Genomic DNA, 20,443 nt, shown 5'->3' with positions numbered 1-20,443 from the left:
GAATAAATAAAATATGATGCATTTGTTGATAAACCTAGTGATGAGATAATGAAAATAATTTTATCAACATCATGAGCAAAGTACATATGATTTTTTTTTTAAGTCTGTATTCAGTTCCACATAATAATTTTGAAAGTTTTCTGCCAGGTAAGAAAACTTTTAAATCTACAAATTACCCATGTTCTTCTCCATAGTGAGTTTATGAAGCAGTTTATTTTGTCTTTCAAAAAGGGAGTATTTTTTATCTCTTTGTAAAAATCTAAATTCACAAATGCCTAGAAGCAAAGATTATATTTTGATTGCCTTGTGGTAAGAATTCAAACTGAAATGACAGGCATTAGAATTTATTTTGCCTTAGTGATACTATTGCTAAACATGCCCATTTTCAAAGCAAGAAAATACTTTTACCATATATGCATTATTTTTTATGTCAAATTAGAAAGGATCCACTTTTTCAAAATTTTCAATTTGCTCTAAGAAAAAAATAGGAACATGTATATAAAAAAGGACATTGCTTTAAAAGGCATATATGATGAAAAACACCTGAAACGACAGTCTCTGACTCTCAAAAGGTTAAACTACAATTACTTGCTTAACTTAAAATATATCTCAAATTGAGTAAGTTAAATTACATTCAGTTAAACAAACAATCTGTACTTATTAAGAGCATGCCATTTGCCTCAGTTCAAGTATGATTTGTATCTCAACTAAGTTTCTAAATTAGTCACCTTGCAACCTTTATCGCTTATTTCCGTTTAACCCTTTATGTGTGTATAGTGTGTTACTACTGGATCTCAAATAAGATTATTTCATTCTCTTCCTTAAAAACCTTTAGATGTCCCTCAGTAATCACATCTGTGCCACTCCTCTCTCCTATCTTTTGCTTCTCAGATAAATCAAATTTCAAGCAATCGTGCACTCCCATTTCTTACCTATGTGCTCACATGTATCATGGGGGAAATTTTCCCTGTCAACTCGGCACATCCCACTCACTATATCCTCTTCTGGCTAATTATTATTTATCTGCCTCATTAATTTGACTCTGTTTAGTTTTATTGATATGAAACAATAAATATAACAAACATAATGATTAAAATAATCTGATTAGTTTATGGATGTTCAATATTTGTAAAAAAAAAAAAGTTTATCACGTTAATTATACATAAAGTCAGTTCATTTAGCCAAAATTCTCACTTAAAATTTTTTTTTAAAAGAAATCATTTTAGTTAAGTGACATTATCAGGAAATGAGAACATTTTAAAAAGAATTCAAACTACATAAACAATCGTGGTATAGATTTAATATACTTTCCTCAGAATAAAGACATAAAATATAATTAGAAGGATAAGAAGTGGAACCATAGAACAACTATTTGGTACAGCAGTATGCTATAAGATGATACTAGATAGGACACAGTCAAATTCCTAACTTTAAGAACAGGTAGTGAATCAGAGAACTTAAAGGTACTAATTATAAATAAAAATGTGGTGAGTTCTAAGGAATTAGTGAGAGAAACACTCGGTGTAGACTGACTCAGAGAGACTGGTGTGGGACACAGATGAATAAATAGAACATGGATGAGCATGAAGTTTGAAAAAGTAATTCAAAAGAAATGTCAAATTACCTTAAAGTGGATAACTATATATTTATAGGTATATTGTAGTCATTTAAAAAAGTTTTATAGCCCAAATAAATTAATCAGTTATCTTTTTCAAACAATTGTTTAATTCAGAAGATAGAATTAAACTAGTAACTGACTGTTTCCATAGACTTCATGGGGCAGTTCAGTCAGAATAATCATTAAAAGATTGGTCATTGCCAGGGGCCGGGAAGAGGGGTAGCAACTGGGAGATGGTGACCAAAGGGTACCAGTTACATAATATGAGTACGTTCTGGGATCTTATGTATAACATGGTGATTATGGTTAACAATACTGTATTGTAAAGTGTACTTGAAAGTTGCTAAGAGAGTAGATCTTAAATATTCTCATCAGAAAAAAAAAAAACTTTGTGATATAATGGCTGTTAACTAACCTTATTATGGCAATCATTCTCAATTTAAACATGCACTGAATCATTAAAATGTAGACTTTAAACTTACATAATGTTACATATCAATTATATCTCAATAAAGCTAGAAAAATATGATCATTAAAAGATAGATTCACTGTACTAATGACAAAACAAGTAAAAGGAACATTAGGTATGTGCCTTATAGGAAATAATGTCACTGACTAGAGTTTAATTAAAACATAATAATTGGGATAAAATGGATAGAATGATTTACTATACTATAGAAATAGAATGAATGGCAAGTGCTTACTAGAAAAATTGTTTTGTGAATTATTAAGCATTTACAATTTTCTATTTTTTACTTAGTGTTGAATTCATTTCCAAAACATTTTAGTGTATTATTTTAGGGACAAATAACAAGGAGACAATAATTTTAAGTGCCAGGAAGATGAGAACTATAAAGAAAAAAAGTAAGTTTTACATGATACTATAAAAATAAACTGTACTAGTTATCTGCACAAGGAAAAAAAAAACTATGAGGAAGAAACCGTGGACTCTCTTCTTTCACCTACAGATTGATAAACTACTGAAGACATTTCTAACTTTCCTTATCTATAACTTTCAGAACTTTTTTAATATATAAAGGTATACAGTTTTATTTTATAGCACTTACTCTGGGAGAAAATCAGGAGGGTCCTAGTCTAGCCAGTAATTAAATGTTTTGTCATGAATATTTGTATACTTTGTACTTCAAATTGCCTAGATAACTTACACATATTTAACAATATATCTTATTGTTTTTTAATACATTTTCTCTTTTATATTTTAAAACAACCCTTTGGCTGACAGCACTCAGCAAGATTTGGTTACTGAGGTAATCAATTGTATTGTCCACATAAAATTTGTCGAAACTGGTCTTCTAACTCCTAAAATCGGGGAAATAAAATATCTCTTGTCCATGCCTCAAAAAACCTTTAATTTTCCCAATGAAAAAATTAGAAAAGAGCTACAAAACAAAAAAAATTTAGTAGAAGGTAGTGATGAACATCAGAAAATTTTCAAAAATCACATTTAATGGTATGGCTGTTCTTTTAAAAGTTTATATCTTAAATTATCTTAGACTATAAGAGTCAAAGGAAAACACTTGAAGTAAGGAGAACTCAACCCCAGCATTTACATTAGAATCTGCTACCCAAACTTGATAAGTAAAAGGAGAATAAAAGTATATTTTCTTAAGAGTCTCAGTCAATGGGACAGTGAATAAAGGAGTTAAACTCACCTAGAAAATAACTTCTAGAATTGAGGTATGGCTCAAGCGAACAACAAACTTGAGATATCAGAAGCAAATTGGACTTTTGTTTGTAAATTCATTTCAGCAATATAAGATGCAGATTTTGTTATTTTAATAACATGTCTGTCCATATAGGCATTTAAGAAGAAAGTTTGTTTCACTCACGTGATATGGCCATATCACAATTATTATATATAGTTTCAGGTCTACTTCAAAGGGACAAGTTCATGTTTATTAATATCAGTCAAATGGAATTCAAACTGAATTTCTGAGTGTTAACTTAAGTGAACATTGTTCTTAATCCTCCAAAACCTTTTCATAAATATTTTGGCATTGGTATATGTTTATTTCTTGGACTGGAAATTAATGAATTGATTTTCTACCACTAGACAACAGGTGCTAGAAAGTTTCAGCTTCAGCAGAAGGGCGCAGCGAATGCCAGAGTGCTCAAGGCCTGGTAGATGTTTGCTATGGAAAGCATTTTTTTCCCAATGTTTCTGGGCACACTGAAGACAACAAACAGGGCGAGACCTCCCCTTCTTAATAAATTTTGATTGACACTTCTCTTGTGCTGAGTATAGTCATATGGTGCCTAGTTTGGCTGGCTCTGTCTGAAATAATAGGCCATGTAGATTCAAAGCCTAACGTCAGTGTTCTGCCATCTCATTATCGGAAAGAGAGAGAATTTAAATAGAATGTCAGTCAGGTTTTTATGTTTTCCTCTGCAGCTGTAAACATCAGCTAAAAATTACCTACCCTATCTATATCATCTAGATAATTATGAATCTCATAATCCAAATTTGAATAAATATTTTCATTTGACATGTTTTCATTTGATATATAAAAAAGCTGTGGTGACAAGTACCACTGTTAATTCACATAAATGACATCAATTCCCCCAATACAGTTCTCTTCAGTTTCTATAAAATAGTCTCAATTCTTATTATTTATTAAGAAGATATATATTTATTTTATTCCCACAATATTCTAATATTGGTTCTAATATCTAAGTTTTCTAGATGAATATCAGATGTCAGTAGAGCAGAGGCTGATGGAATTTTAAAAATCAACCAAATTCACTCTCTGCAATTAATGTAAAATTAACACATCTGTTTAATAGACTTATGTGTATATCTCAGAGTAATGTAGACATATAGAATATACTTTATCTGAAAAAAAAATTTTGAAATATTTTGTGCAAGTTCCTGAAACCTCTTTCTCATGGACTTGTTCCACCAGGTGCAAGGAACCATTTTCCCGGCTCCCATTTTCGACCCCATGATGGATGCCCAAATGCTAGGGGGGGCACTCCAAGGATTTGGTAAGCATGATAATTTCTACAATCTTTTATTACAAATTTTTTTCACTTTACCTTGTTTTAAGATTGTCATATGGGTATAAATAGTTGATGTCTAACAGAAGACAGATTTTTTTTTTAATCTAGGCAAAGAAGTAGAACAACTGAAAAAAAAAATAGTAATGGTGAACAGATTTGCATCTCTCAAGTGCAAATTTGATCTTGACATGTTTTTGCCTTAAATCCTCAAACATCTCATTACTAAGCAAAACCCCAAACCAAAAATCCTTAATCTAGGATAAAATATCCTTCTTTGCCCCTGTTTGTTCCTTCAGCCTGTTTCTTTTCCTACCTCCTCTTCCGGCTAACTCAAACTCCCTGATTTTCCCCCAAATGGATCTGCTTTTCTACATGTCTGTAAACTGGCCCAATAATTCCCCTGACTGGAAGACTATTTTCTTCTCCTACCTACTTTGCATCCAAATTCTCCTCCTGCAATAATCTCTTCAAATGAGCCTTCCTGTTTAAATCCTTCTTTGGGCACCCCAAACTCACCTAGCTCTGCCAACGCCCGGGCCCCCTCCTTCTCCACTCGTGTGTCACTCGCCTCGTTCTCGCTGTGCTTGTTCTTTCTGTCTCACTTGATGACGGCTCTGTGAGCTCCCAGAGCATGGAGTCTGGCATGCTGCTGTTTAATAAATGGATGTTCGATGAATGAAACTAGAGTTTGGGAAAGGGATAGAGAAGAGAGGAAATCTGTTGGAATCTTTTTTTAAAAGAAATTAATCTTTAAGATATGATATGGCACTGTTAAACATCTATTATATATGTATTTTTTGTTCCATAAAAGCTATTTAAAAAAAAATTCTGGTGAGTGTGAAGGTAAACACTGACAACATAAAAGGAAACATTTGCATAAAACACACAAAGCCTTTCATAACAAAGGAAGCTCTTAACTTTAAAGACAAGGTCGCCTGTATGAGAACTATGCACAGGCATGCGCGTCCGCGCGCACACACACACTTTATTCACTTCATGTTTTATACACTAGCAGAACCCCATCGGAAAACAAAAAAAGGACTTTAAATATACTCTCTAAAGTCAACTTTAGGAGTTTGCAAAGCTTTCATGCCTTTTAAAATAACAATCGCTAGAAAAAATACAGAGATAAGGTAATAAGAAGTTATGAATTAATTTTTTCTTCAGGAGAGTCATTTTTGCTTTAAAACTAGGTCAGAGCAATTTAGTCACTGAAAAAAATTTATTTGCTCATTTCAATTTTTCTGTTATTATAATTTTAGGAACAGAATATGGATTCATTTTTACCATCATAATTTTTTGCTTGTCAGTGTTTTAGTCTGAGGAAATTTCAGAGGTTTTGGGTTTGATTGCCCAGTGTCCTCTTTAGTTCACTAGAGCAAAAACCCATCTCATAATATTCAAAAGTCTATCCATCCTGATGACCCTGGCAAAATGCAATTGAAAAAGAAAATTGCTAATATTTTCCTTGACAACTATGATTTTTTTCCAGCTTTATTGAGATATAATTGACATATAACATTGTGTAAGTTCAAAGTGTATAATGCGATGTTTTGACACATGTATATATTGCAAAATAATTAACACAATAAAGTTTAGGTAACTCATCTCTCACCTCACATAATTACTATTTTTGTTGTAGTTATGGTGAGACACTTGGATTTGCTCTTAGCAACTTTCATTTATACAATACAATACTGTTAATTATAGTCACCATGCCATCCATTAGGTCACTAGAACTTATTCCTCTTATAACAGGAAGTTTGTACCCTTTGACCAGCATCTCCCTATTTCCTACACCCCCCAGCCCTTGGCTGGTTCTATGAGTTCGGCCTTTTTAGATTCTACATGTAAGTGCAATCATAGAGCATTTTTCTTTCTCTGATTCATTTCATTTAGCTAATGCCTTCGAGATTCATCCATGTTGTCACAAATAGCAGATTTCCTCCCTTTTTATGACTAATATTCCACTGTGTATCTCACATTTTCTTTATCCGTTTTTTGCTGATGGATACCTAAGTAATTTCTATAGCTTGGCTATTGTGAATATTGCTGAAATGAACATGGAATGCAGTATCCCTACAAGATAGTGATTTCATTTCATTTAGATAAACACCCAGAAGTAGGATTGCTATATCATATGATAGTTCTATTTTTTAATTTTTAAGAACATTTTATAATATTTTTTATAATGGTCATATCAGTTTACATTCCAACAGTGCACAAAGATTCCATTTTCTCCACATCTATTATCTTTTTGATAACAGCCATTCTAACTGGTGAGGTGATTTCTCATTGTGTCTTTGATTTTTATTTCCCTGATAATTACCGATGTTGTACTTTTTTGATTTTCATTTCCCTGATAATTACTGATGAGTACTTTTCATGTATTTATTGGCCATTTATATGTCCTCTTTGAAAAAAATGTCTATTCATTGTCCATTGTCCATTTTCTAATTATTTGTGTTTTTTACTATTAAGTTGTATGAGATACTTATCTATTTTTAAATATTAACTCTTTATCAGATATAAGGATTGTAAATATTTTCTCCCATTCTGTAGATTCCTTTTTCATTTTTGTTAATTATTGAAATAGAAGGGGGGGGGCAGAATTCATTGATTTGCTCATGAAGCTGTCCAGAAAATGCTAAAGGAACATCTATTCTCTGTTACAAATCTATGGAAAAGCAGATAAATCTGTGAGTTCATGAGATAACTGATAGTAACCGTAAAAAAGAATGTAGTGGTCAGCTTTCTTTTGAAAGTAGTTCTGACTGGCTTACATGTTTCAAAAGATGATACAGCATAAAAACTGTTTAACTTTCAGGTGAGGCAAGTTCTGAAGGTCAGGGGGCTATGGAAGAATACTTTCTTAAGGTATTCTTTAAAAATACCTCCTAAGTTTTATACAGGAAAAGCAAATGTGGAAGAGAGGATTTTCAAAGCTGATGAGACTGGCTTGTTTTACAAAGACACTGATAAACATGTACAATGTAAATGGCATTTCTGTTGACAAAAATGTTGTGACCAGAAGGTCAAAGAAACCTAACCCTATATTTCCCCCAGGAGCAATAGTGCAGCATTTACTAATTCAATGCTCATGGTGACTTTGTAGAAAACTACCATGAATAACAGGAATCAATGGTACATTAAAAAAGTCTATAAAATTTCTATGGTTCATTATGCTACAAAATAAGAATTACCTAGAAATTCCTGTCCTAATGCAATAGGGCAAGAAAGAGAAAAACATACAATGATTCTAAAAATGAAATCAAATGATTATTTACAGAGCATATAATTATATATCTAAAAAGCAAAGGTAATCAACTAAAAAGTTATTTAAAATTACGGGGGGTTCAATAATTTTTCTGAATATATGGTAAATATAAAATTCAATAGCATTTATTTACTTAAGCAATTATGTTAAGAAAATTTTTTTTTAAATAAACAGAAAGGCAGCTATAAGTAACAAAATAAAATTTCCTGTCATTTGCAAAAATTCTACAAAGCTTTGCTGTCTTTTAGGGGGAAAAAAACACGAGTTATTCAGCAAACATATCACATTAGTGACAGAAAGATAACTCTTCTAAATTGATTCCTAAGATTATAGTTATTACAATTTAAAATTTTTAATTTTGAGATCCATATAAAATTTTTCTGAAATCTCTCCGGAAGGATAAATGAGCAAGAATTGCTATGAACACTTTGAAGAACAGTGATTCAGAGAGGTAGGTTGTAGATAAACTCAGTAGAATGGCAACAAAAAAAAACAGAAGACTAACAATTACCTAAATGTAATGATACTAAAAATAACGATGGATAGAATTGAAAACTCTTCTATGTATTATTAAAACATGTTAATTTTGGAAAGTTCATTATGCAGCTAACAGACCCCTCCTGAATTTTTTATTGCATCTTTTAAAAAGACAATCTGTAGTAATAGCAACAAAATTAGAGATAGGAAGAATGCAGGCTTCATCAAGCGTTATTCTGTGATTTTCCGTCTTGTGGCTTTAAAGCTTCATCAGGGACAAAGTTTGCATACTGATTGTGATCTTTAGCTAACGGATTCTTTCTAACTACAGAGCAGCAACTTTAATGACCTTCAATTACTATTCTTTTCCAGGCTGTGACAAAGACATGCTGATCAACATTCTAACTCAACGTTGTAATGCACAAAGGCTGGTGATTGCGGAGGCATACCAGAGCATGTACGGCCGGGTAAGGTCTCTCCGCTTAACCTCTGTATTTCCAGGGCAAATTCCTGAGAAATGAGAACACTCTCAGAAAACAAGTACTGTTATTCTTTTTAGTCTCACAGATTACAAAGATTTCAGACTTTACAGTAGTTATGTCAGAAACAGATCCTATGTCAGTAACATCCTTCAAGGAATATAAGAAAGATACATCATCAAAGGTATCTATGTGTGAAGCATAGTGACTCCACCAGTCTTTCCTTAAAAATCACTCAGCTTCATAAAATAAAAGATCGGCTAGCCTTACACTGCTGTTTGGTCCAATTAGATTAAAAATGCTGCAATAGAAACAATCTTTAGGGAAGGCACAGAAAGAACGAGTGATCACTGGGTCAAAAAGTAAGACCTTGTCCTGCAATTCTCCACGGATCCTCACTCAACTCTCAACCAAAGCGAATTCTCTACCTGATTTCCTTTTCACAGCATGCAGTTATAGAGACCATTAAAAATGAATGGCAGTTACAAAATTTAAGGCAACAAAATTGTCCACAATGTTTTAAAGTAACCACATTCTACTTTCAAGCAAGTACCATTAAAGATTCCTTTCTTTAGTTATGCATTTAAAGCACAGATTCAGAACAAAAACTTCAGACCGAAAGGGCTTGAGATAGCAATTACTTTGTCAACTGAGCATTATCAATGAAACACTATCATGAAACTCCTCTCTACTCAATTAGTCCATATAAATTTACTCCATTTGTAAACCTGTTTTTGAACAACTATAATATATGAAATAAAGCATAGCTTTCTGTTTTCAAATTAATTAATAATCCAAAAGCTATAACTACTAGTAAAATTAGTTGAATTAGGCTATAGAAGGAAACCAGTTATGCTGTTTTTTTTTTTTTTTATCAAGGTGAAACTGTTACCTTAGCTTATGTTCCTATGATACCAGTGGTAGTTTTCTTTTGAAAGAAAATATAAAAACCATGAAAGTTGTATCATTAGTAATATAATATTGTTTTAACATGCATACTACTATAAGAGAGGTCATGTTTCAGTAATTTTTTTTTAACCAAAAGGATTATGAACATCTTTGCTTTCTATACATCACATTAATCTAGGTTAAAACATTATTTTATTGATCTTTACAATATTATACCAAAACAGATTAAAACAGTTAAGAAATGCAATACTTACACTCAAAAATTGTAAAATCCATTAAACAATTTATACTCTAGTGAAGCACCTTCCACTATATACATAAGATCTCAACATTTGCTAAACTCTGACCTTTGCCAGGTAATGCACACCACTTGCAAAAGCGCATCTCCTACACTAAACTGCACCAACTGGAGGAGAGCCCGTTATGTGGGCGCCTTTCCTCTGAAGTGCCTTGTCATATAGTCAGTCATCGAGTCTTGCAAATTATTTTTCCTCTTGCATTTCTCTTTTTCTCTCATTACACAGTCTGGACTCAGGCCTTCATCGTTTGGGGCCCAGACTGACAGGGAAACCCTGCTGCTCCCAGTTACTTCCCGCCCTGTTCTGGCCTTGCTGTAGCTCGAATGACTCCAAACTAGATGTCCACTTTCCCACTTTATCCCTGCATGTTTATCCTACTTCTTGCTCGCAGATATCCATGTCTGTGGAATACACCCTCGTATGACGAGGGCATACAAGCTTTGCTTGCCCTGTTTCTGCTCTCCCCGCTCTTCACACACCCTCAACTGCAGCCAAAGAGAATGACTTCAAGTCCTACAAACGAACCCATTCCTGCTCCCTCACTTTAGTCATAGTGTTTCATCTACCATCGACGGCCTGATTCTCCAGTCCACATGCCACACACCTACCCATCTTCCCAGACACTCGGTCCTTCTCCCCATGCCACTACTGCCTAAGCAGAGTGGAACAGACTTGTGCTGCTACTGCGACCCTTACATAACTGCCACATGGTACCTGACGATGACACATTAGTGAGCTTTTTACATCAGTTTCCCTGTACTAGAGTCTAAATCCTTGAAAGCTAGAATGCATCTTGTTTATCCTTAGAGTTTAGCACAGATGTCTGTTTCACACATTGAAATTGCTTAATTAATGTTTGTTGAATGACAATGTGAAGGTATAGCTAACAGCATCTTCTGCAACGAGCAGTCAGTTCTGGGCTGCTCCTGGTAACCTTCCCCACTTGTCACCCCTTCTGCTCCGGGCTGGCTGCTTCCTGCTGGGCTCCTGGAGCTCCCTATGCATGATGCTATCCCACTGGGCCGTGCTGGTTTCCTGTTATCTCTTGCTGACTGAACGGTAATCTAGGAAATCAGAGACTAGGTTATTTGCTGCTGTCCCTCCAGAGCTCAACCCGGGGTCTGACACAGGAGAGTACTTTCCTTAAGAATAAGAGAAACTCAGGAATTATAGTCTCCTTGTTTACTTTTTTCTTAAAAAAAAAAAAAAAGGAGAGGGGCATCTTTTCATTATGCACTTTACAGTTAAAGTGAGTTTTCATAAATTGTTTAAATGTCCCTTTTCCCTCATTACCTGCTCCAGGGCTCCTTGACCTCCCCTCCTGCTCACTTTCAGAATTATTTCTGTTTCACCATGGTGTACCTTCTGCTACTTTCCCTTTCTGTGCCAAGAGTTTATAGATTTCCTGTTATCATAATCATTGCTATTTTTATTATTTGTTAACATGGATAATCAAGACTTGCCAGAATTATTTTTTTAGCTGCTGAGTAAAGTGCAATTCTAGGCCTGCTCCATCCTTATTACTTGATATTTAACATTAGTGAAGAGTTGCTCAATTCCATCAACAACTTTGCCTCATCCGAAGCAGAAGCTAATCCCTAGACTAAAACGAAAAGCCCTCTGGAATGTCTCTGATTGACGTACCCATCAATATAATCAATGAAGTTACCCCAGATCTTCCACACCAAAGAAAATCTATTCTGTTGACAGTGCAATGGAAGCAAGGGAACAATGAAATGCCTCTGAGGCTGGGAGAGAGACCGTCCATACCTGATAAGTACTGTGATCAATGATTCCTGATGGAGTTCTAACTCAGTATTGAAGCAATTTGTTTTCCAAGTTTTCATTCAAAACAGGGCAATCCATTCTGAAACACCCTGGCCTCCAGAACTCACTCACCCCATGGTGGTGGTTGTGTAATTAGTGTAGAGGGTGACTTATATACAAAGTTAGAATGTGAACCAAGGTTATTTGACTCTTAATCAAGTCTTCCAAAGCTTCTCTATAATGCCTGTTGTTCTCAACTGTATAAACACCAGATTTAACAAGGGCAAATGTCTGTACTGCTAATTCCTTTACATCCTTCAAGGCTTTACTCAGTGTCAGCTACTCAAGAGGACCTACACTGATTGCTTTATCTAAAACACCGCCCGCACCAAAGCCGGTGTTAGCACGCCGCGTCTATTTTACCCGCTCTTTTGCTTTTCTCCATAATTCTTACTGCCTTCTAATAAATCCCATAATCTAGTTACATATTACAAATTAAAATTTAGTTTGCCACCTCCCTCTAAAACAGAACCCCCACAAGCGGAGAGATCTTTGTTTTGTTCACTAAGATCTCCCTAGCACTTACAAGAGGTACAGGCACATAACGTTGTTACCTACTGACTGAACTGTGTCCTCTCAAAATTCATATGTTGATGCCCTAACCCCCAATGTGACTATTTGGAGATACGATGTTTAAGGAGATGCATCAGGTTAAATTAAGTTGTAAGGGTGGGGCCCTACTCCAATAACACAGGTGTCCTTGTAAGAAGAGCAAGAGACACCAGGGGAACATGCACAGAGGAAAGGCCAGGTAAGGACACAAGAAGGCAGCCAGCCGTATGCCGGGAAGAGAGGCCTCACTAGAAACCAACCTTGCTGGTACCTTCATCTTGGACTTCTAGATTCCAGGCTGTGAGAAATAAATTTTTCTCCTTTATACCACCCAGTCTGTGGCACCGTTACGGCAGCCCCAGCAGACGACTACAGCTGGTGCTCAGTAAAGGGCTGCGAAGTACGCAGAGTTCAGTTTCACTCTTCAGATGCATCTTGTCCTCATCCCCATCACCTCTCAGCTCCATGGTTAAAAATACTGATCTCGAAATATCAACACATCTAGAAAGTGCTGGCTATACAATTAACTTATCTACTTCAGCAGAGGAATCATCATGTCACTAGCACCAGGAAAGATGTTGTATCTTTTGCTTTATTCTCACTTTTAGTTTAGAAGTCACAGGGTAGATGTAGTTTTAGCCTCAAAAGCTGAATCTTATTATACAATTTAACACAGATCAATTTTATAAGCATGAATTAAATAATTCAAAATGATACAACTACTTTATCTTTCAAATATATAATGGGTTAAATATATTCCTTTTGGTGAAACTGGGAACTTAACTAAAAAAAGAAATTACTTCAAAAATATTTTCTGTAGAATCAATTAAAGTTTTATAGGTTTAGTAAACCTCCTGTGTATTTGTCACAGCCTGATCAATTATTTCTCTTTGACATAACATACACAATCTCTACCAGGGGGGAGGGAGGGAGGAATAATTAGTAGGAGGAAGGTATGAAGAGAGGGAGGAAGGCAGGAGAAAGAAAATTCAATACTGCTAAACCAGGCCTCATTAGGCTTCAAAACACTCTTTAAAACACTTCTATGAATTTATACTCCCACATGCAATATGTAATGGTTCCCATTTTCCTTAAATTCTCATAAAATTTCTTAAGTTTTGACCAATCTTATGAATATAAATGGAATCTTATTGTTATTTTAACTTGCATTTACCCTAATAACATGTAATTCTGAGCACCTTTAGAAATGTTTCTTTTACATTCTGATTTATACTTCTGTTGATTTAACTCTTTCTAGTCTTTGCATATTTTTCTTTCAGTCAGTAGCTTGTCATTTATTAATTTGTATTACTTATATAATTAGTCATGTCATGTGTGTGTAGACTGAAAATACTATCCCTAAATATATGGTTTAAGTTCACACTGTGTTGTACAATCCTGTGTCAAGAACTGTGAAGGGTATGAGACTTTAAAGTATTTACAAGATAGCAAGTTAACCTGCCAAGATGACACAGATATCAGTAGAAGACCAAGATACTGGTAGGAGACTCCTGAGTCTAAGACAAAACACAGCTTATCACTCACCGTAATGGCTGTAGCCAGAGTGTAAGTTTTTGCATTAGTTCCATGAGCCTTATTCCCACAAGTCAATGTAAAGATGACCAGATAACACCTGCACGTGCGGTGGGCTGCACTGCAGAAGAAAAACCATGTCATTAGAAATCTGAATCACTTATAATGGGCAGAATGCTTTGAGAGACATTATCTCTATCTTCTGAAGCTATTCACTATGTAAACACCTGGGAAAGGTAGTCCAGAGCAAAGGGCCGTCAGTGCTCACTCTGCATGTCATTCAGAAACACGAGGCCTACTTAAAATGTCTCCCCAACAATATCACCCCTCATTTCTATGCCACTTTCACTATTGATTACTTTTTCTAAAACCGCACCAATCCCTAAGCCACTTCTATTATTGTGACCAACAAAAGCTGAGGTGAGGATAAATCCATTGATTTGTTTCAGACAACATTAAACTATCAAAGGACTCCAAGAAGCAAGGGGAGGTCACTTGGCAGTATTGATCCCAACTGTGCCCCCACAGGGGCCTGCAACTAATCAGCTAAATAAATCCCTAAATCATCAGGCTCTATCTTTAAAACACCGTGTGGCTTTCCCTTTAAGTTTTAGTAATGACCTTTCCTCTCGATTGAAGTTTTCATCAAGGTACTGTAGGATGTATTAGCGATGGCACAGACTTCACCTTGGCCCACAGGTGAGAGCCTAGGCTAAGTCCATCATCCACAACAGTCTTGGCCAGCGAGCGGAGGCTGTCCTGGACACCTTCTAGGGCCAGACAGTGGTGTGATTAGACAGTCCCTCCCCAGGTGCCAAGAGTGTTGCTCTTTCTCCACCACCTGAAAATTGTAATTATTCGAGTACCTGCAACTTCACCATTTTTCCTATTATTTCCAACTTTCTTTTGGGAGGGTCAGGTGCCAGAGGACAATGCGTTTTAATAAATCTTCAAGAAAGTCATCATATCCCATACACAGGCAGTGTATTCAACTAGTCCTTATCCTTATGATCTATAACTACGAGTCCAGAGATAACCTGGGTGGAGGAACCAGAATGGCCTGAAGTCTGATGCCCACTTTTGGTTGGCTGCCACCCACAGAGTAAACCAACCTTTCCACCCTGAGACTGACAATGTTAGGAGAGAGAAAGAATCACCATGCCCAGCAACGGTCAGGGTAGAATCCCAAATCTTCAAAATACATCTACATAACTAAAAAAAAAAGGCCTGTTTCTCTCTACATGTACACGATCCAACACTTCACTTCTGATACCAAATGTGTGGAATTCCTTTCCTCAGGGATTTCTGCAACCCCTTCCTTGCATTTGATAATATGCTAGAGTGGGTCACAGAACTCAGAAAAGTGTTTACTTAAAACTATTGGTTTCTTGTAGAGGATAGCACTCAGGGAGAGCTAATGAAAGGGTTGTATAGAGCATGACATGTGGAGAAAGGTGCAGAGCTTTGGTGCCTTCCCCAAGCATGTCACCTTTCTGTCATCTTGTTGTGTTCACCAACCTGGAAGCACCCCACACCTCTTTAGTTGCAGTTCTTATGGAGGCTTCATTACATAGCTTTGATTGATTAACTCATTGGTCATTGGTGAGTAAGTCTGTCTCCACCTTCTCTCTCTTCCTTAGATTAGGATGGGGCTGAGGGTTCCAACCTACAAGCATATGGTGATGGTTCCTCTGGCAACCAGCCCCTTCCTCTAAGATGAGCTCATTAGCATAAATTTAGGTCTGGTTGGAAGGGGCTTATTATAAATAACAAAAGATGCTCCTCTCCCTCTTATCAGAAAGTTATAAGGTTTTAGAAACTGTGCCAGGAACTGGGGATGAAGACCAAATTTATGTTTTTATCATGTCACAATAACTTTCTCCCCTCCTCGTGCTCATCATCCAGAAGGGACAACTGCATTCAGTGACCAAGCTGCCTTACTAAGCTGTGTACATCAGAAGGAGGCAAAGGAGACAGAGTCAGAAATCTTATTGAGTTTATCAATTATTACCAATACCAGAGGCCTACGAATAGTGGGGAGCATCAAATACCTTAACTATCAGTCTACTACTGAGCGGTTTTTATAATAAAAGCTGTACATGGTCAGATTGGGAGTAGTCTGGAGAGCCAAATACATGACACAGACTAATTTCTAAGACCATCTGCCAGGGCTGTGCAGGAGCAGTGTCCTATGGACTGTGCTTTCCTTTACCATGAATAAGGAAAGTCAGCTTTTGACTGGAGTCACAAAGCTGGCAAGCAGTGGTAACCTTGGGTCAGATACACAGAATGCTTTATACATACCCAGTGTATGGTGGTTTATATGTTGTGATGTCCAGCATGATGATGAATCCAGGTAACAAGAATATAATTTGGACACTGCAGGCTTGATCAGCAGCTGGATGCCAGTTGGTCTCCTCAGGGAATAAGCCCTTACTGTAGACATCTACAAGAATGACACAAAGTTCCTACTGGTAGCCAGTTTGTCTCCACAGGTTACTGTCCCAAAGAGATCCCTTTTTTATATGCAATCTGTACTTTTCAAGTGTTAAATCAAAGAGATAAATCTATCTACCCATGAATCAATAAAAAGATAAAAAGTTTATCAAAGGGAGTAGTACTGGCTGGAATGATGAGAACAACCTTGCTTTCTGTGCACGGAACAGAAATCGCCCGTTTTCGGTTCTACACGGCTATTGCTGAGCTGAACAGCTGCAGCAGCCCGGTGGACACCGTATGGTTTCCATGTGTCTGAACCATCAAGGCAACAGGTCAAGGTGTTTAGGACAACTGACTGAAGACTCCAGTGACTTAGCAGATTTTTCAAACTATAGAGTGGTGGTTAAATTATTCCAAAAGAAATAGCTACCATTTTTTATGTAAGACAGGTGCTTCTGGGGTTAGGCCAGCTGTTTCCTTCAGTGTGCCATTTGCATTTGAAAAGTGAGACTTGTTGGTCTCTTCCCTACTTGCTAGTTGTTGAGTCTCAGTTTTCCCACCAAAATGGGACGATCAGGCACAAGAGCCAAAGTCTTTACAGATCAGACATTGAGTTTTAACAAGAGTTTAGTAGCAAGCCAATAGTAAGTAGCAAGCCACTTTTCAAAAGTGATGTCCCTGGAAATTGTACAAGAAAGACAATGAGTTTAAGACACCAAGAGGCATTTCTGGGAGGCTGTCACCTCTCACCACAGGTGCTACTCAGCAAAGCATGTGCCACAGAGACTTGCAACAGAATGTGATTACTGGGATAATGGGGCCTTCCCTATACATGGCTAAGGTAGAAGCACTTTCCTATATGTGGCTCTTTGCCTATCATGAACATCCCCTTTGGTATTTATAAGCCTTCACAGTAGAAACAAATAAAACATAAACACTAATTATATTCAACGATGGATGTTAGTATAATAGTACCATCAATCGTCCCCAAAGGGCCCCAATCTCAAGTTCCTTTAGCTTCCCTTCTCCCACTGAAAACCTCGCCCACACTCATCATTTGAATTTGAGTCTTCCCCAAGTTCAACCAATGGGCTCATGAAAAAATGGTGAATGATAGCTATATCCAACAAATTCTTAAAAACTTGGGTCTTCTTACTCTCCAGTGTCCTTTAGCAGAGTCAGACAAGTGCGAATGGCCTTTAGTCCACAAAGAGACAGAATGACCTTTGTCCCCACCCCTAATTATTTCTCTCCTAAAAGCAGTAGATGTTGGGGCAGAAGGGAGGAAACGACATGGTGGCAGGGGAGAGAGCATTAGCATCAATAAGCAAAATATCTATTTTCTGTGTGTCAGCTGTACGCACCTCAGTAAAATAAGCGTTGATGTTTTGGGCCTACAGAAAGTCCTATATCAGGTAGCAAGTTGCTCACTGCTAACAATGTATGTTTCGGCTTTGTACACTCCTGATTTAGTGGCAGAGTCATGTTTATTTCTGGCCACAGCCTTGGGGTTAGCACCTTTTGACTGATTTGGAGTGGGCTCGCACTTAAGTGTTTTTTAATGAATTTATCTGAAATTTTGAATTTGCTGCCTTTTCTTCATGATAATATCTCCTAAGTTTTTGCCTGGCATTAAAGGCTAGGGGAATTTTCCAGGCAACATATTATTGTTATTATTATTACTATTATTATTATTATTACTATTGAATATTGTTATTCTACCTTGTTTTATACTCCCCAAAATAATCATTATTTTGCTGTTTTATAAGTTACTGCTCCTTTAGCTTTATTCATAATTGTCAACTTTGTTCATTTTTCTTCTAACATCTATGTTTCTAAGGTCAATGTCATTTTTTTCCCAAAAGGACATTCCCTCACATTTTTTTTCCAGAAACAAAAAATAATTGTCATTATTTCAGTCTTTTCCTTAAACATATGTTCATTTTTTCTGCATCATTGAATATTAGTTCAGATGGTTATAGAATTCTAGACTTAATTCTAGTTTTTCCTTAGGTCTTTACAGACATAATTTTTTTCCTTATCTCTTTTGATGCTTTAACTTCTCATATTAAGAATTTTCTTTTTAGGTTGTTATTTTATGGTTTCTATTAAAATATTTACATTATCTTTAGTATTCTGCAGTTTAACTGTGCTGGTATACTTTTCTCTAAATAGCTAAGAATTCACATAATACGTAGTATTAGAAATAGAAATACTATTCAACAAAGTTTATTCTTGCCATTCAGTCTTCCAAGTCTTTCAACCTTATGTTTATATCCTGTCTGTGGAATTTTTTGTTATTTTTCAGATATTTTTCTACTTTAGTAATTCCATATTTGCCTGTTTATTAGTTACTCTTTGAAACATGTTGCATTTTTTAAAATTTTAGAATACTTTAATTTCTAGAATTTTATTTGTTTCCTTTTGAAGTCTGTTATTTTTTCATAGTGTTCTTTCAGACTGTTATTTTCTCAAATTCATGGAATTTGAATTCTGCTATTTTTTGTAGAGTCCACCATTTATTCCTCTGGAAAACTGATTCTAAGTGTGTAACATATTATTCTTGTTATGAGACCTTATAAATTAGAGCTTGTTTTCTTCAGTGAGAATCTTTTTTTTTTTTTTAATTTCTGGAGAGTCAGAGAATGTCTCTAGATTTATTTTGCATTTGCTTCTTCCTGGTATCCAAGAGAATTACCAGCTCAGGATCAACTTTCATGATGATTTCTCTTTATGGGGGTCTCAGTTCATATGGAAATTCAAGCCCAAGGGAGACACAGCTCTATTATTTTGAACTCTCATAGAAAACATTCAATTCAAATTCCAGCAATGAAGATGTGAGCTTTTTGCCCATTTTCCAATGCTGAATGGTACATATTGTCCACCCGCAGATGGGAATTTGTGTACAGAGAGGGTTGACTTAAGTTATACATGGACTTGCCATTGTGCAGTGAGCCATGACCCTGAGCCCCTAGGCTGTTCAAGTGTCAATTGTATATTTTTCCTAGCCCACACTTTTACTGAGGGTGCAATCCTTTGAGGATGCCAACCTCGTAGAAGAGGTTTCAGACTTGGTTCTCTGTTTTACTTTGGCCCCATAAATGTTCTCCCGTATTCATATAAAGTCCCACATTAAGCACTGAAATCCACAACAAAAAGTAAATCATTAATAAATGGTAAAAACATCTGTAAAGTGAAGCTGTTCAAAAGAATATTAACTTATCGCTGCAAAGCAACAAAGCAACTTAACAAATGTTTCGATAATACAATATAAAATTGTGCAAGTATTTACATAATAAATATTGGGGTGGATAGAACTAAGACAAATTCTAAGTTACACTTTATATGAGACTACATTGTTGAGTGTTTAAACAGCAAGTATTATTTTTTATAATAGGCAAAGGCATATAAACTAAAAAGCATATAAAACTATCCCCCTGAGCATACGTAGATACACAAAATGTTAGCCATATTTTTCTTCCTTGCCCCCAATTACACATAATTAGATAAAAGAAAGTGGAACAAGGAAGAAACTGCCATTTTAATCTCAGTTTAAATGGAGTGGTCAGAAGAGTGGCAGCATGGGTAATCTGCAGTTTCGCAGCAGCGTAGAACAGTTCAATTTGAAAAGCAAGGACTCATTAATTTCATGTAAGGCCAAGCTGTGATCCCCACAGAGACCTTTTAAGGCAAGTCTTTGGCAAACAAGAAAGCAGAGGCAGTCAGGCTGAGAAAAGTCACACTCCAAAGGTTGCCTCTGCAAGGCTATTTTCTATAACTCCAAGTGAGAATTTAAACTCTAATTAGAGAACTTATTTTAAATGCTCCTCATTGAACTAGCAAAGTTTAGCTATTTAAACATGCTATTCAATATTTATCTTCCCAACTGAAAGTAACATATCCTGTCAGACATCCTGATAATATATTATTTCCACCGCTATGGCACTTAGCACTTTGTGCATTTCAGGGAAATTGTAATTTCTGTGTTTCCACTCCTTCTGTTGAATAGCAC

At 35.8% G+C, this 20,443-nt stretch overlaps 1 protein-coding gene across 1 annotated transcript in view; it reads left to right on the top strand.

Annotated features, from left to right (window-relative positions):
• Positions 1-20,443, top strand: part of ANXA10 (annexin A10) — a 60,576-nt gene that overhangs the window by 16,831 nt on the left and 23,302 nt on the right. Inside the window, exons 2-3 of the mRNA XM_016148181.2 lie at positions 4,543-4,624; positions 8,766-8,860. Coding sequence (XP_016003667.1) covers positions 4,543-4,624; positions 8,766-8,860 — 177 coding nt within the window. The remainder of the gene's footprint in view (positions 1-4,542; positions 4,625-8,765; positions 8,861-20,443) is intronic.

The sequence above is a fragment of the Rousettus aegyptiacus genome, unplaced genomic scaffold (assembly GCF_014176215.1).
Source record: "Rousettus aegyptiacus isolate mRouAeg1 unplaced genomic scaffold, mRouAeg1.p scaffold_m13_p_16, whole genome shotgun sequence".
Classification (NCBI taxonomy): Eukaryota; Metazoa; Chordata; class Mammalia; order Chiroptera; family Pteropodidae; genus Rousettus; species Rousettus aegyptiacus.
Note: the sequence above shows the minus strand (reverse complement) of the source record. Positions and strands in the feature narration are given on the sequence as shown.